Consider the following 18,479-nt stretch of genomic DNA (forward strand, 5'->3'; position numbering starts at 1 on the left):
CTTTTAAGAGATCTGTGTCCCAGTGTCATAAAACTGTAAAGGTGGCAATTGCACATATTTCATATTGACACTACATTTACAGCTAGCCCAATCTATTATTTTCAATATAGAGCCCTTGTTGCTGTTTATTTTGCTGCACCTTAGGCATACTGGTAGCAAACCAGTCTTGCTAGTCTTGTTCCTGCTGTATTGACAGCCTCGATTTATTTTTTGATATGGCCTGGAAAAGTCAGAAATAAAATAATTTCATTTTGTTTTTAAAGACAACTTAATTTCACCAGGACTCAGTCACCTTGTTTATTATTATTATTTTACTACAAATGTGTAGTGGATTTCACTGTATTTATTTATTCAGCCTTAAGTCTTCCATATAGATTTGCAGAGTAGCCTACATGCAATTTGCTATGTCAATATATTACCTGCACAGCAATTAATTTGTAAACTAAACAATAATACACACACTGTTTATCACTTAAGTGGCATCAAATCCTCCCTACATTATAGATAAGGATATAAAGGGCTCTTGATATCATATTTGTAAAAGAGGCAGCTTGAAATAATGGTAAAAACAGAACTGATGTAGCTAGCTGAGGTTCAGAGAAGCACCCACCCAGTGTTGAACCATCATGAGGTGGGCGTGTACCAGCAGTGCTAGCTAACATTACAATGATAAAATACAGTCTATGGATAAAACACATTAGTGACTACAGTAAGCTTCATGTTCTCTTCAGACTGTTTCTGATACAGCTTAGACTTATGGGTTAGGAGTCTTTACATGAAAGCCTAGCATGTTAGCTTCATGGTTAATCTTTCAGTAACTAACAGCTCAGACACAGACAGCGGTGATTCAGCGTGCTGCTAGCTAGACAGAAAACCCTTCAAAGGCTCAACACCGATAACAGTCATTTATGTTAACGTCCATCGTTTGATGTATATCGTTGTCGGGTCTCGCCATTGTTTTATTTACTGCTGGGCTTCGATCTACCGAGATGTATGGGATGTCGGGATGACAGGAAGATGGCAAACGGGGTTGGAAGTGAGTAACGTTGGTAAATAGCAGCATGCCTAGCAGATGTCATGCTATCCGCTAGCGGTGAGTGTCGGGTCTGTTGATGCTATCTCCACTGACTTCCTGTACTCCAGCCTCCGCTCTCTGCAGGGGAAGCTGCAAAGATTAATGTCTGCCATTACACTGTTGACAGCTTTGTTTACACTAATGGTCGGTCCTGTTAACACCAACAGTGTAAACGACATGCTTTTTGCGGGCTATTTCCATGCAGTTGTGTGTGTCAATTGTGAGCTGCTGTGCATGTTGGTATCATGACAATGAAGCCAAAAGAACAATAATGGTGTTCATACCAGGCCTGAAAACACTGCAGACAATCAGTTGAATATGAACTATAACACGTTTTTTTCATTTTTCTCTGCAGAACACAAGCTGCTAGTCATTGAACCATCCGAGCCATGGTCAGTGAGGGAGAAGCTGTGTTTGGCCACATCTGTCATGAAGAGTGGAGACCAGAACTGGTACTAATCTATTTTTGCCACGAAGATCTAAAAACTGGTGTCAATGATGATAATCCTTGCTGTGTGTTAATGCACTATGACATTCATTTCTTGGAGTAGCCACATGATTCTGGAGTAAAGAAAATCAGAATAAAATACCATATTTTTACCTGTGGCTTTTAGACTTATGGCTTTTACAAAGTGTGCAGACATTTTGAGGGGTTGTGAGTAGAAACGTTTGTGAACTAGTGGTCTATGATATAGCAACACAGGGGAAACCGTAGTTACACGGTGTAAAAAGTGTTTCGGAGACGGCCTTCAAGTAACGTAGAAAACATGAAAGGCTGTATATGTACAGTATACCTTAAGGGTTCAGTAATCATTACATTACATTACATGTCATTTGTTAGACACTTTTATCCAAAGCGACTTACATACATTCGGTACTGTGGACCAGTGGTTCCCAAACTTTTTGTGCCCAAGGCACACCAAAAGACAAGTAAAAAATCTCAAGGCACACCTATTGTGCAAAATAGCCCTTATAACACGTGTTATCACTCATATCATGTAAAATATCTGTAAATGTGCATAATTATTTACTAATGCCAAATAAAATGTGACAAAGACAACTATATTACTCATGAAATATTTATTAACGAAATATTTCAGAAATTAATTTGAAACTTTATCAAATTAGGCTTCATCAAAGCAGCAACACACTCATTTAAACCAGACAGGTCACAAAATTAAAAATGAGGCAAAGACTCAGCAGAAATTCAGCACAGAGAACTGTCAATGCAAGGAAGCTGCACTGTCCATGGGCCTAACTACAAATTATAAATGTAACATTTCAGCAATCAGCATTGAAACATGTGCTATTGTAAATATTTTTGCCGACTTACAAATGAGTGAGATACATGTGCCTGTCGGGGCGCGCAGATTTTTGTAATCCTTGGTGGCACTGAGGAGAGGGCCACTCGCAAGTCCTGTTCAACAGAGAGCCGTGACCTCCTGTTGTTCTTCATGTAAACCAGAGTAGAGAACGCCAACTCACACAGGTAGGTAGTGGGAAAAAGAAGAAGTTGCTCAATCGCGTGGTGGGAGATGCTTGGGTACTCCGATGCAGAAGCCAACCAAAACTGATCCAGTGGGAGCTCACTAAATTTGAGTTTCAGTGTGCGGTCCACACGGAGCTCTGCGCACTCCTCTCTCTCTTTCATAGTGAGCTTTTCTGTTGGGAATTCCTGGTGGAATGGGTCTCGGATCCAGTCATAGTCCTCGATGTCAGCCACACGTGGAAAATAGCGGTCAAACCTCTCTTTTAAGGTCTGAAGGTGTTTGGCATATACAGCGCGCTCCCTAGCTGCCTGCGGCGCAGCTGATGCCAGCGGGAACATGTCCATGGAGCCCTGTTCCAAAGCCTCGTGCCACAGGATAAGTTTGCCCATAAACCCCCGAATCTTGTCTGTGGATGATAAAATGTTTTCATTCCTGCCCTGAAGCTTGGCGTTTAACTCGTTGAGATGCCCAAATATGTCTGCGAGGTAAGCCAGCCTGGCGCACCACCTCTCATCCGCGAGCTTGTCTTTATGTGGGACAGCGTGTTCACGTGAAAACTCCAAAAGCTCTTCCCGAAGCTCATAAAGACGGGATAGGACTTTCCCCCGTGACAGCCAACGTACCTCTGTGTGGAGGATCAGGCTTTGGTGGTCGGCTCCCATCTCGGCGCACAGCTGGGAGAAGAGGCGAGATTTCAGGGGCCTTGATTTGATGTAATTCACCATCTTCTCCCGTAGTATGGCTTTCCATTTCTTTGCAGAAGAAAAACGTCTCTTTGATAGAGTCAGCATCAACATATCTGACGTTTGCCAGAAGTTGGGCAGCCCCACTTATGTCAGTAGATTCATCTATTTGTAGGGAAAATCTGCCGCTCGCCTGCAGTGCCATAAGACAGGTAACTTTCATGATACTGTCTGCTGACAGTTTTTTTCCTCTTTTCTTTCGGTGGTGGGTTGTCGGCAGTCTGCACTGGTGGTTGGTGGTTTGCTCCGCACAAGAAAGCGCTCCATTTTCCCTCTTGCGTGTTTCTCTGTTTTAATGTTGTCCTTCAGCCTTCGATGTGTCACGGTCTTATAATTCCCACCTGCAACTGCGTTAACAGCGAAATATGGGGTTCTGTGAGGATTTTTTTTTAAAGAATTGTTTTTAGGTATAGAGTTTGCCTCTGTATTATGAAATGAGTGCATACAAAGTACTGATATAGTAAATAAAAAAATAATTATTTTTGTGTAGTTGTATATTACAATAATAACGTATGGTTGTCACAAAATCCCACGGCACACCCGGACTTGCCTCACGGCACACCGTTTGGGAACCACTGCTGTGGACAATCCCCACAGGAGCAATTTGGGGTAAAGTGTCTTGTCCAGGGACACAACGCTTTGTGCTGACTGCAGTGGGACTCAAACTTGCTATTCCCTGATTCGAAGTCCAGCACACTACCCACTCAGCCACATCCTCCCTCAATTTAAACGTTCCTTATTTTTAATGGAAATTACCTTACAGATTATATATTGTCAATACGAGAGGCTCTGTCGTTATCATTGTTGCCCCTTGTCCTTATGATTGTGGTTATTGTGCTTTCATAGTCCATAGACAATGCATATAAAATGAATTTACTATAGCTAAGCATGTAGTTGTTTAGCTGTCTACCTGTAATAGACGGGCATATCGTCCACATTGTGATTTTTTTTTTACTGATACTGCAATAAACTGGGACAGAAATAATAAGTAGCCTTTTCTATAGGCTAGTGTTTGGTGTGCTTTTCATCTTGACTGTCTTACAAAATGTCTCCACCACAACAGGGTATCTGTCAGTCGAGCCATCAAACCATTTGCAGAACCCGGGCGCCCACCTGACTGGTTCTCTCAAAAGGTGTGACAAATTCGGAGCACAGTGACCAAATTGCAGTAAATGCAAATCATTTCTCCACATTACATTTTGTCCTGTCTCTTGATGCTCCTTGGTTTCTTCACAGCACTGTGCCTCAAAGTACTCTGAGCTCCTGGAATCAACAGAGGCCCCAAAGTTAGTGCATAACTTACTTTTCCCTCTAGCATGCTTTTGTAGACCTGCAAGCTAGGATTACTGACATAGCTTTATACTGTTTGACCAATGCATTGACAGAAAATAATGTCTTTGACTAATACTGCATTTGTTACCTTCAGGCGTAAGCGTGGTGAGAGAGGTGAAGTGGTGGAGACAGTGGAGGACGTGATAGTACGCAGACTGACAGCTGACAGGATTGATGCACTTAAAAAGTTGATAAAGGAAACACAGGAGAAGCACAGGTACAAAATCCTTAAAGAGCATAAACACATCGTCGTGAAAGAGAGTTGCTGGATCATAATTGGCGTCAATGAGATTGGTTAAAGTGGTGCTATTTTCACAGGAAGCTGAAGAGAGAGGCTGAACTGATTAAAGCAGGACGCCTAGATTCCAAACTACAAGAGTTATGGGAAGAAATTCTGCAGTAAGAAGCAACACACTTTCTTATTGTCCTGTATTCACTGAAACAGCACATCTGTTTTGAAATTACACTAACAAGCAAAATCAATTATCTTTTGTGCATCTGTCAGGAAGCAGAAACTGGAGGAAGAGGAAGCAGATTTGAAAAGAAAAAACACAAATGCTGCTTATCAAGGTATTTCATTCACTTTTAGGGGTACATAATGTGTTTGTTATTAACTTGGTAAACTCATAACATGCTAACGTTAGCATGTTAGTGTGACAAAATGCATTGTGCATGTAGTATGTAAGCATCATAACTCACAGTATAGGTCTCACAGTAGGCAGATGGGAATTTGGGAGCATTAGTATTTTTTATCAAGTGAAACATTTGAGGTGCTAGAGAGTCTCCAAAGTCAGGGTCCAAACACTTTTAAAAACAGATATCTGTACCAAATTGCATATCAGTCTGACCAATAGTCAAGTTGTGGACTAACAACTTTAGATCAGTTGGATAGTCTTAAAAAAAAGCATTTGAACATCAGTTTTTCTATTGACTGATAAGATCTGCCCCTCCCTCTTCCAGACAGACAGGTGGCAAAGAACACACCAAAGCGATTGCCCGGCGTCACCATGCACCCGCCCTCAGGTTGCAGCTCCCCGAGCCAGGAGTTCTCCCCAGGTGACGCGTTTGAGTGCCCCACCCTAGATCCTGGATCAACAAAAAATGTAAGTCACTAAAGGTTCAAACATTTCAGGTCTTTCCTACTTTTTAATAATCATAATCCTGCAGGGAACGTAAAAACGCTGGTGTTTGTATCTTTACATTCAGAATCAGAATCAGAAACAGGTTTATTACCAGGTAGGTTGACACGTACGAGGAATTTGACTTGATGTCATGGTGCATACATGAAAGTAAAACAAAAATGTAAAACCCAGATAGAGAACTAGAAAAAATATAAATAATAATAAAAAATATAGTAAAATATAACAGTATTTACATAGAAATGGAATGGAATAAAATATAATATATTCAAGCTGGGTTGCGCCTACCTACATGTTTAGATTTGCTGAATTATTTAATCTGTTTTTGTTATTTTAAAAGCCAGTAACCTTGTGCTATGGACATAATTAAAATACAACTATATTTCGGAAAGCTTCCTTCCATCAAAGACACATTATCAGAGTTGAACAATTAAAGCATTCCTCAATTGGTATGTAAATGTGACATCTTAGTTTCCCTCTCTCTAGGCTTCAGGATCTTCCAGATTAATGACAATTGCTGAGACTTGTGGACCCGATAATGAGGACATCAGCCATGGGTCATTTCTGGACGACCCCACCCAAAAGAAGGCCCTGGTCCAGAAAACTACACCCCCACCATCTCCACTCCTGTCCGAGTTACTGAAGAAAGGCAGTATCTTGGCCACAAATTCCAGACTGGTATGTGGATGGGACTTACTAAACCAGTATTAAACCAACATTGCCAAGCTTTGTAATTAATGGTCTTTTTTTTTTTTTTTTTTTTTTTTTACGGCTCCCATCTTCATCTCATTTTTCAAAGGATTGTTTGCATTCAGCAAGTATTAATGAATACATTTTTGCCATTATGTGTTCTGGTTTTGGTTGCTGTGGTGTTTTTTTGCCGATTGTATAAAGATTTTAGTCATTTTTGCATATGTTTTGCATTGTAATGGGTTGGATTTTATGACACCTTCTTAATCTGGGGAAATCTATTGTCCTTTTCTTTTACTTCCGAGTTTCATTGGTTGCATTTCTTACAACCGTCTTCATTTAACTGCTCTCCTTTTGAATGGCGTTCAGATGTTGTCTTGATGGAAATAAAATGTATTATTTGACAGATAAAACATCACTACTTTTTTTTGCATCTGATTTAATCATTGTTTGTGTGAAGTTTAATAGTACAAGTACTTTTTTTTGTTTTGTCAAGCCTTTTGTCGTATCAGAGGTAGGGCATTTTTTAAAATGTCCATTTGTATGAAGCCTACTCTCTTATTTCCTCTCTTGAAATCCCGACATGTCAGAAGAAGTTTATATTTGACTAGATCTTTACCTTGAAACATTCCTTTTGTACCTATAGTCAAATTATAGAAATATCACAAAGGCATTTAGCTTTATATCTGTGTATAAATATATGATCTACTGTATATAAAACCTACTTTAACATACATTATTCTGTGTGAGTTTGTTTTTTAATTGCAGGCAGTAACATAAATAATAAAAACTAGCAAAATGTTTGACATGCATGTCTGCGTTTATATCCCAGATTGGGGATGGTGATGCTGGAAATCTGACGGGAACACACGACTTGCAGCAGCCTCCGGCTAGTCAACCTATCTCTCAAGCTACAGGTACAGAGGCTATGTTTATTTGTGATTTTATTAACACTGATAAAGAGGAACTCCAGGGCAAAGTGAAACAAACATCTTACAAAGTGACTGAAATAAGTCAATTACAATCAAGACAATATTAAGTAGAACCAAAAACCCTTGTGTATTTACTTTTACTCCTTGAATTTTTAACATACGTTAGCTTTATATTAACCCTTATGTTGTGTTCGGGTATCCCGTGACCCGTTTCAAGTTAAAATTATATAATAACTACGCTCTAGTTTTTTTTAAGGCTTCATGATATCCTCCACAACAGCTATATAAACACTACAAAACTGATTTTGACAATTTTAGCCAAGTCTGAGTATAATTTGGTATATCATTTGACCCAGCAGAATTGTTGTGGGTCACTCGGGGTCAAATTTGGCCCAATCAAGATTCATCATTGACTTTAGATACCCCTCCCCCATCCACTGTAACAATAATTTTACGCAACATGCACCTGGTCTCCCTTCCCCCCACGGGAACTCAACCTTTCTCAAAGAGTATGTACAGTAACACGTGCAATATGTGGTGTAATGTGTTTTGGGGCCTTACAATACAATTACAACAGGATTGTACGGTTATGAATGCATAATAAGTTAGTTATGATGTAGTTAAAACAATATTGGATGATAGTCATTTTTTTTGTGTGTTTTGGACTGAGATAAATCATGGGTAAAAATTGACCCGCGAACACCATGAACGGTAACAGCTTTTGAACACAACACAAGGGTTAAGAAGTCCTCCTATTGTCTTACATCCCGGGCTATACTGCCTACTTTAGGTGTTAAACATCCTTCTTTTTATTTATTTGGGCTTCCATGTTAACACACCACACATTAGCTTTTTTACTACAAGCCTCTATTTACTTGTCTTTCATCCTTTCTTTATAACTAATGCTGTTGATGCATTGTGATTTTAAGGGTGTCTATTATCATTTGGACAACAGCTGGAAATGAGCTATGTTGGCTAAAGCTGCACCATTTACTGTTTTTTTGTGACAGTTGATTAATGGGGACTGTCCACGACACTATAAACAAATAAACTAAACATACTGACATCATACCAGCAATTTTATTAATGTAATTGCACAAAAGCTTCTTTACTTTTTTCCGGCAATTAAAACACAAATGCAATAAAATGAGACATTCTATTAGTGGTGTACATTCTCAAACTCAATGTAAAAGGATAGGATTTGCATAGTATTGCCACTGCAGCTGCTATGTTTGTGTACACATCACATTGAGAGCCACACACAGGTACAGGTAGGCAGCGTAGCCCGGTCCAAGCTGTTTGCTCATACATTTTGCTCAAAGCCTCCGCTCCTTTCTCTGTGAATGCTTGCATGGCAGGTGCCCCGATGTTGTCTCGTCTTCTGGAGGCTGGTCCCGCCCAGTTCTCCGCTCCGTTAGGTTTCATGGTCAGTGCAGACTCCACCGCTCCTCTTTCTGCTGCCTCTTCTGTGCCTGTTGACTCTCCTGCCTCAGCAAGTACAGGTCTGTCCACTCTGACCCCACCCACTCAACCTTTATCCCATCCACCAAACCTCCAGTCTTCCTTCATTTCACCTGTTTTGTAGCCGGGAGATTACATTTCAGAACTTTATTTAACCCTTAGATGCACGAGTGACTGGACCCTACACTTTTCCACAAGTGGGTCAAAAAGGACTCGTATTAGAATAATATGTGTTTTTATGCCACTTTTGTCATTTTGGTTAAGAAAAATCACTTGTATGATATTTAGTATTATATTTTGGTTCACACTAGAAATATTTTATATTGAATTTTTCACTATTTATAATTTTAGAAATCTTTTTTACATTTTGAAAAAAAACGTTTTGAACATATTGATGCAAAGATCTCTATTCTGAGACCCTCACAGTTTTCCAGTCCCTTTTCAAAACTCATCTCTTCTCTTGTCTACTCATAGCCCACCCCCCATCAATCCATGCCGGTTGATCAAGTTTGATAGTCCTATACCCCCCACCCTAACCTTCCCTTATATTGTAAAGCGATTTTGAGTCCTTGAAAAGCCCTATAAAAATATAATGTATTATTATTATTATTATTATTATTATTATTATTATTATTATTATTATTATTATTATTATTATTATTATACTGACAGGTATCAGATCTTGCTGTGTAAAATAATCTTCCTGAGAGGTGTCACTTGTGATGTAGTCTGTGTGTCCTACAGTGAATGTATTCCTGACCGTAACCCGAACCCCATTTTTGACCCACTTATGGAAGCTTGGGGTCGTAATACAAAAACTACAATTTCTTAAAATGTAAATTTAAAATGTGAATGGCATGATATCCAAAACATGTTTTTTGAGGAATAGCTGGAATATGAAATGATAAAAAAATGTAATTACAAAGATACTTCAAGAAAACCACCTCACCGGGTCAAAAAAGACCCACTTTGAGTGTTATAGCTAAAGTAGACTGAAATATGAATGTATCTTGCGACGTTAAAGCATTCAAACTTTTCAACATTTCAGAAATACTTTTTTTTATACACACAGGAGGGATGTCAAAAAGTAAACCACTCTATATTTTGTGAATATCTCAAAATATGTAAATAAAGAGTTCAGATTAATTGTGGTTAAAATTTAAATACAAGCAAATGATAAAGCTTGACTTAGGCGTGCTGTGATGAATGCTTTTATGAACTGCTACTCTTGCTACTTAAAAAGTGTATCTTGGCAAACAGAAAAGTTGAAACCAGTTGTTGTTTGCATGCAGAAGTTGGTGTGATGGCTCCGTCTTTGCTGCCTGGACGCCAGTCTGTCTCTGCAGAGGACAAAGTGTCAGAGCTCAGTGAGGAGGACGTATCTGTGTCCTACATGGGGGATGAGCTTGACCTGAAGACGGTGGGGGACATAATCGCCATAATTGAGGACAAGGTGAAGAGTACCATATATTTTCAAAGCATTTCTAAAAACCTAAGATAAACGTTCTTTTAAAGAGGCCTTATTATGCTGTTTTGTGTTCTCCCTTTCCTGTAGTGTTATATCGGTTTTGGTGCATGTAAAGGGTCTGCAAAGGCTAAAATCCCAAAGTTCCCTCCAGAGAGAGTTTCTCTCCCACACTCCCCCCCCCTTCCTGAAGGATCACTATGTAACACTCACGCTATGGCTAGCGCTCCAACACATTGTACATTATAGGCTAAGGGGCGGGACATCTCTAACGGAGCATCCACACAGCAGCGTTAAAAAAATCTTCTAGCGCTTCTGCCCATTCACTTTGAATGGGGTGACGTCACTTTGCCTCACTTTTCGCCGAACTGCATTGTGGGAAGCAGAGCGGAGATTTTCAGGATTTTCAGGATTCAAAGTTGAGCAATGTTCAACTTTTGAAGCTGAGGTGGAAGCGTCAGCCAATCAAATCCCGTTTATGCAAATCTGACAGTTCAAGCGCTAGCCAATCAAACCGCGTGTATGCTGGGAGAGACATACCACAGTTCATTTCCTCATATTCCAAAACATGGAGGAGAAATTAGCGGTAGGGAATCACCCGGTGCTTTATGGCCAGTCCCTATTTACCTACCGGGATACAAACCGGAGGAGCCAGGCATGGAGGGAGGTGGCAGAGACAGTGGTAGGTTTTCGCCTGTTTGGGGAGTTTATATCCAGTTTACTTCGGGCTTTTTTGCTTTGTATGTCGGGGGCGGGAGATTCATGTGATTGGTTGTTGGTCGCGTTGCTAGCAAAAAATCCCCAAGCTTCAGATACGTCCACCTCCAAGATTTTTTTAACACTGCTGTGTGGACGCTCCGTAAGTGGTTGACCAATCACAACAGAGTTGGCCAGCTAAACAATCAGAGCAGACTGGGCTCTGGTTTCAGACAGAGGGTGAACATCGGTGCTGCAGCACAGGCAGTATGAGAACAATACAGAGCTTTTTGAACATTAAAGCTTGTAAACATGTCACAGTAGAGGCTAAATACAAATATGGACCTGAAAATGAGCATAATACGTCCTCTTTAAAATGTGATAAATGGAATTTCGGTCATCTATTGAGTTATGACAGTTTACACGGAACCATGACTGCTGTGATTTACAAGGCAGGAAATAGCACCTGAAAAGAAACCTAAATTATTCTTTACGATCTAGAGTCATATCTCTCCTTCTACAGGCAGAGGAGGCTGCAGAGGCTTTGGATGCAGCTGCAGTCGAGGCTGCGCTGTCACTGTGTGAGGAGAACGGCCATGCTTTGTCTGGTAGCTGGGAAGCTGGGCCTCTCCAGCCCCATGATTCCCAGCCCGCAGTGCCCACATGGGTCCCACAGCCCTCGTCTCTTCACAGTAGCCTGGAGGGAAAGACAGAAGCGTTAGAAGCCCAGTGTGGGACTTCAGCTTCACTCTCCTCTCTGTGCAACAGTCACGATAACTGTCTCCCAGCATTCCCCATGGGACGAAGGGGCCCTCCTCCCACCTCCTCCTCCTCCTCACACAGCTCAAATAGTTGCTACACAGGGGCACCTCCACAGCCTGAGGCAATGAGAGAGACTGGAGAGTTGGTGCACCAGAAAAGACATATTTCATTGGATGTTACTTTAAAATGTGAGAGTGAGAAGCACAGACCTGAAAAACCCAATGGAGGTATGCACACCCAAGCATAACTACTAGTATTCACTTGCATCATAACATACAGTTTGCATGCAACTATGTATTTGGCATAACCATTTCCTTCTTATTATTCATCTTTACTATCTCGGCAGACTCAGTATTAGAAGATAGACCTCTGACAGAAAGGCATCGCAAGGTATAGCACCCAACGAGGACAGAGCAAAAACATGATGCTTGTAATGAAATGCAGAGTGCGTAGTTCCAAAGTATTCCTGCACTGCAAGCTCTGTTTGAATCCCTCTGCATCTTTCCCCGCCTTTGCAGGAGATGAAAGCGGAGGATGGAATAAGTGTTCTGGGAGGAGAGAGTGCCTCAGAGACTAAACTGTACAATGAGCTTGATGAGCCAGAAGCAGGTGGAGGAGAAGAGAGCGATGGCGTGGAGGGATTCTTCTCAGAGCCAGACGGCGAGATGGAGCTGGAACCTGCGGCCAGCGAGAGTGAGGACGGATACAGCCAGCACACGGCCTCCTCCTCTCTGCAGCTCCACACCACGGCAGACTCCATCCCCAGCAGCCCTGCCTCCTCGCTGTTGTGAGTGAAACACATGCAGGCACGACTAGCACCAACAAAACTGGCAACATGAATTTCTCATTGTGTCATGCTGCAGATCAGGCTCTGCTTGTCAAAACTTTCCTCATAAAGTTACAACTCCCTTCTTGCATACCATTGTTGTGCAGTTCTCTGTGCAGTGACGACCTGGAGGCTCTGCAGGCGCACAAGATCTGGAAGAAAGCCATTATGCTGGTGTGGCGTGCAGCAGCCAATCACAGGTCTGAATATTAATGTCTACCGTAGTGACTGTTGCTCAGCCTCTGATAAATTGAATTTGTTATATCATTACTGAACAGACGTTATTTATGTGAACCTGTTGCAGGTATGCAAATGTCTTCCTGCAGCCAGTGTCAGATGAAATTGCACCTGGGTACCACAGTATAGTGCAGAGGTAAGCTCAGGATGTGTTTCCCCGGTCATGTTAATGCATGTTTCCCTTTTTTTTGTTGTGGTTCCTTGTCATTACTTTAAATACACACATCACAAAAATATAAACTTTAAAGGTCTCCTATTATACTATTTTTAGGCATGTATTATAGGTCTCAGATATATAAAAAACATGTCTATGAAGTGTTTTGCTCGACCAAGCAGATCACCAGACCATTCTAGCCATGCCTCATACCCTCTATTTCAGCCCTGTTAGAGAAGTGCTGATTCTGGTTCTGTAGCTTTAAAAAAAAAAGAGAGGAGAGGAGAGCTCATGCAGGAGAATTATACTCAGATACTTAGCTGAATGCTGCCGTGATTAAACGCCATATTATGTTTCAAACCACATCAAGGATTATTTCTGAAACAGTATGGAGCTCAAATGCTTTTTATCTCGCGGGTTTACCACAAGGTACCTTTTTATATCCTGCTTTTTTTACACATATACTCTCTCCAGTACAGTGTTAGCTCTGAGTGTTAGCGATGCTTGCTAATGTAAGCAAAGACCATATTACGTCCAAAACACATCGCGCATTGTTTCTGATAGCGACGTTTCTGATAGGGCCATGGACGTAAAGCCAGCCCACATTTCAGATATAACGTCATATCGGACGCAAATCTGGATCCGTTCCGTTGTACCCCCGTTTTTAGAGATGTGGGTATGGAGGAAAAGAGAGAGGGTTTTATTTTCTGACACTTTGTGAGTCTCCTGACACACCGGGGACACATTTATGTATAAAAGACATCAAAAAGTGCATTTTGCATAATAGGGGACCTTAAAGACGCTAAGAACGCTAACAAGCTTGTTTTTGCTGGTGTACACTGTACTTTTGACATGTATCATACCCCCTCTTTGTTCTTCACTTCAGGCCCATGGACCTTGCCGCCATTAAAAAGAGCATAGAGACCGGTGTGATCCGCACCACCGCTGAGTTCCAGAGGGACATCATGCTGATGTTTCAGAACGCCGTCATGTACAACAGTCTGGACCATGACGTGTACCACATGGCTCTGGAGATGCAGCGCGACGTCCTGGAGCAGATCCAGCAGTATTTGGCCACCCAGCTGATCATGGAGACGTCGGAGTCCGGCATCAGCGCCAAGAGCCTGAGGGGCCGTGAGAGCACGCGCAAACAGGACTCCACTGACAAGGTGCTTCACTAGAATATTGACAAAAGCAGAGTACTGAAGAAGAGACAAGGGTGAGACACCAGGCTGACTTTAAGGTAGAAGACCCTAAAGTAGATCTGCCTGATATTTTCCAAAGCATGACATTAGTTTTTTTTGTATTTCCAGGCAGCCATTGCTACCAAAATCAAGTTACTTGAATAATCCAAATAGTGGGTAATCCATCACAGTGAAAATATTTGTAATGCAACAATTCACCAATGTCACAATTTGTTTATCCTTCAAGATGCAAGATTCAAGGCTTTTTTTGTCATTTGTACATAGCTACAGTGTAGATATGTCAATGACAAACGTAGGTCACAGGCTCCTCCAACAGTGCAACACAATAAAACAGATACAATAGTGCAAGTAAATACAAATAAAATAGAATAGAAATAGTGCAAGGAGAGTTTATATAAAGTAATTGGAATATGATATATTAGATAATCATCATCTTATGTCCTACAATTCTTGGGTCTTCAACGGCTTTAATCTTCTATGGAGGATTATCTTTGATCGTATTTATAAAAAGACAATACGTTTTTCACTGTGGTGATTACTTCATGTAGGTTCAAACCAATGGTTGACTGAAAAGCAATACATTTATTTTAAATCAGAACATGTATGCTCTGGAAAATGGTAGGAAATAATGCAATACTGTTTAGAACATTACTGACAACTATTAACCAAAGTGTACAGTAAGTTTTAACGTTAATATTCTACTTTCTTCCAGAAACCAGTTTTCTTTCCATGTTTTTCAAAACAAAACACTGGTGGATTATTGGCCTGATGAATCAAATGATCATTTGGTCACCTTTTTATTTCATACATTTTGCATGATAATGTATGAGTGAAGTAATATTGATGTTACAGATTTGTACTACCACTTTATAACAAAACCAACGGACTTATTTTTTTACACAATCTATAAATCACCCTAATGAAGGCCCCCGTAGAGTGTGTATTGCTGAAACATGGTGAAATAAATATTTTGTGAGTAGTTCTTAATATTTTGATGACAAATGACTCTATCCGAAGCTAACTTGAAGTGTTCGGGGTTTTATAGCGAGCTGATAGAACTGAAACCAAGAGTTGAAGGGAAGGTGCAAGGTTAAGTGTCCTGATGTGCTTTTGGAGATGGTTGACAGTAACGGGGGGGGGGGGTTACGTATTGTAACCCTAGTTATATAAGCACAGGCGGAGCCCTCTACCTGGGGGCCCTGTCTTTCCTATGCCGCTCGCTGAAGAGGCTGTAGGATGACGGTCGGGAGGCGTAGCCGCCTTATATACTGTGGGCCTGCGCGCGCATTCAGGTAGGCTCGCCCCGATTGGCCGGCTACGTTTATGCAACTCAGTAGGTGAATGCACACATAGCACGATAGAGAGTAGTACCCATAGAGTCCAGTAGAGGGCGGAGCCTGTGTGATGTATAACGTATGTCTATAGTACGCATTGTATGCAGTTAATGAGCTGAACATGATGGCATGTTCCTTACATAAATCTGAAGTGTAGTGTGATAGCAGTGCAGCTACACATTTGTTACAAAAGTAGTTGCCTTCCATTTTATTTCAACCTTTCCTCCTGCCTTATATACTCTGTTGTTTCTTTCTTGGCCTTAATTTGCTTTCTCTTTCGACCTGCAGTGCACTTTTGTGTCGCAGCTCTGATATAAATCATTTTCCTCCTGCAGGACACTGTCTCCATGTCCTCTCCTGCCTTTCTTCTTTCTCTTTTTGTAAGTACCCATCCTAATGCCTTTAAGACTTTCCCTTTTCTTTCTGGTCTTTTTTTCCCCCTGACACAGACAGTAGAGCTGCCAAACCAAAGGAAAACTCATTCAAGATCAATTAATATGATGATTGGCTCATTCATGATTGGCTTTAACATCTTGAATGGGTAATGTGATCAGTACATTAAGCCTAGACAATATGGTGTATATTAAATATCACAATATCTTTTAAACTAATACATTAATATTAATTTTGTGATGATATTGTAGGGTTGACTCTTAGACTTTCATGAAATATTTACAAAAGAATCATGTTAAATTGTTGTCTAGATATAATGACTTAGTGGGTAAAGACAAATAATAATACAAAGTGTATTGAATCCTTTAAAAACGGGAAAAGAAAACTATTTTTCCATATAACGATATCCAAAACTAAGGGGGAAAAAAAATCACAAAAGTCGTTATAATATTGATTTATTGCCCAGCCCTATGTGAAATGAGTATAATATATTGAATGTATACTCATAGGCTTTGTCTTCCTCTCTTGAACTGCAGGACGGAGGCACCAGAGGGCGCCGTTGTGCCATAGAAGCTGACCTCAAGATGAAGAAATGAAAACACCTTCGGAACGTTTTATCCAACTGTGTTTCCGAGTTAAAGTGACAGCGACTGAACTTATTCTGTCAGTTACACGGATTCTCACTCAGCATAAAATGCAGTTTCAACTTTATTTGCACTCTAAACTGTATGAGTAGACTGAATTTCGGAGGGGCCCATTTCCACTGAGTCAGCAATACAGATATGGATTACAAACTGTATAATCCCAGATTACAATGGGGCAAGAGAATAGGTCAAACCTTTCATACACCTACCTGCAGATCACTTAGATTTAGACTGCTCAGGTTGTATTAACAGATAAATGTCACTCATAGCCTGCAAATTGGCTGAAATTAAGCCTTCATGAGGCCGAGATGCACTTCAGATTATTGTGGTTGATCTTGATCATGTTGATACTAATATGTGAAACCAGAGGCCAAAGAGTCTGAGTTACCTAGAAGTCCCGAATAATCAGGGAGGTGTAGGGGGCACATCATCATTTTAAACATTTTAATTGCAGGAATTAAATCATTTGAGGATTTGTTATTTTAAGTGTTATTTAAAAAGAATGCACAGATCATTTGTGGCTGTATTTTTTGTGAAACGATACCAATTCATATTCAGTATTTTTGAGTATCACATTAAACTGTTTTGTGGATTTTAAGATGTATAATCAATAAAAGCGTCGTAAAGCCCTCAACCCACTATGTTAAACTTGAATTTGCACACATGTTTCCCAAAGACTCAAACTACACCACAGCAGTCACCTTGAATCTAATCAAAAGTCTTCATGCAAGGGTGGTCAGCGACAATCAGTGACATTGGAATATTGATTGAGATTTCCTATTATAATTTTTTTTATTGCAATCATTTAATATCCTTATTAATTTTTAATACAAAAGTGCTTTGCCTCATTCAGGATATGGATGATGTTCTGTGTGTCAGTAGAAAGCATGCAGATATTCTCAGGAAAGCCAAGTGGCTCGAAACTGTTAAGATGAATGCAAGCACTACAAGATAAATACGTTAAAAAGTGTTGTGTTTCCTAAAATATCTGCATCTGATGTAACGTCCACACACAAATGGGACCCACTTTTTTCCCACAAAGCTCCCACTCTGGTGAAACACCAATAAGGAAGGGCTTTGCATCTGACGTTTAGTTAGTCATGTTTGGTGTTATGTAAAAGGGCCTGATTATTAAAACATATTCAGATCTATCATTGAAGCCGACTCATGTTCAGGATGGCACAGTGTTGCTGTTTGTCTCATAGTTTAAATGTGGAACGTGTATTCATGATTTCAATATGACCATAAACTAAGGTTTTTCCATTTCCTTTAAAGAGGCCCTACAGGGTATATGCAGGAATCCTGAAGTCAAATGTAATACCTTTTAGACCTTTTTTTAAGACCCTTTCCATACATTGTAAGACCTCATCGCCACTTGGAGTTTTAACCGGTTACATTGGCGACACACTTTACCTCACATTTACTATACAGTATTGATTGTCCTTCCTCCTTATCTTCCAACCATTTGGACGCAAACTTGCATTTCCCCATAACGATGTTGTTTAACAACCGGCGTAAACGGACCTTCGCGCGCTATCAAGCAGTGAGCGCGCGATGTCCTGTTCAGATGACGTCAAATCCAACGGGATGCCATAAATAAACTACAAAGAATCACACTACATACCTACGCAATGATTACATTCAGGAAGACTGTAGAATACAACCTCTTTGGACAATTTATATACTTATTGAAAACAAGCTACACAATGTAATACCTTGGAAAATGCCGTTATGCAAAAATGCTTTTTAATAGCCTTAATTTTCGCTAAATTGATTTAGCAACTTTTAATACTTTTTAAGACCCCGCGGACACCCTGCCCTATGATGCTTTTGGGGTTTTCCCTTCCCTGTAGAGTGTTATGGTTTTTGTGCATGTATATGGTCTGCAAAGGCTAAACAGT

At 40.4% G+C, this 18,479-nt stretch overlaps 1 protein-coding gene across 5 annotated transcripts; it reads left to right on the top strand.

Annotated features, from left to right (window-relative positions):
* Nucleotides 1-638: 638 nt before the first annotated feature.
* On the top strand, nt 639-17,213 carry LOC117490526 (bromodomain containing 8). 5 transcript variants are annotated; one of them, XM_034140289.1, is made up of 20 exons: nt 639-1,036; nt 1,431-1,527; nt 4,372-4,441; nt 4,545-4,594; nt 4,735-4,857; nt 4,959-5,039; nt 5,146-5,210; nt 5,601-5,743; nt 6,266-6,457; nt 7,302-7,386; nt 8,760-8,903; nt 10,155-10,315; nt 11,547-12,012; nt 12,132-12,175; nt 12,304-12,572; nt 12,719-12,811; nt 12,916-12,984; nt 13,889-14,171; nt 15,877-15,921; nt 16,471-17,213. In XM_034140289.1, the coding sequence occupies exons 1-20, from the start codon at nt 994-996 to the stop codon at nt 16,528-16,530; spliced, it is 2,583 nt and encodes an 860-aa protein (XP_033996180.1). In that variant the 5' UTR covers nt 639-993; the 3' UTR covers nt 16,531-17,213. The 5 variants fall into 5 exon arrangements, with proteins under 5 accessions (XP_033996180.1, XP_033996181.1, XP_033996182.1 ...); XM_034140290.1 differs by lacking the exon at nt 15,877-15,921; XM_034140291.1 differs by lacking the exon at nt 8,760-8,903.
* The last annotated feature ends 1,266 nt before the right edge of the window (nt 17,214-18,479 follow it).

This window comes from Trematomus bernacchii, unplaced genomic scaffold (assembly GCF_902827165.1).
Source record: "Trematomus bernacchii unplaced genomic scaffold, fTreBer1.1, whole genome shotgun sequence".
NCBI classification, from domain to species: Eukaryota; Metazoa; Chordata; class Actinopteri; order Perciformes; family Nototheniidae; genus Trematomus; species Trematomus bernacchii.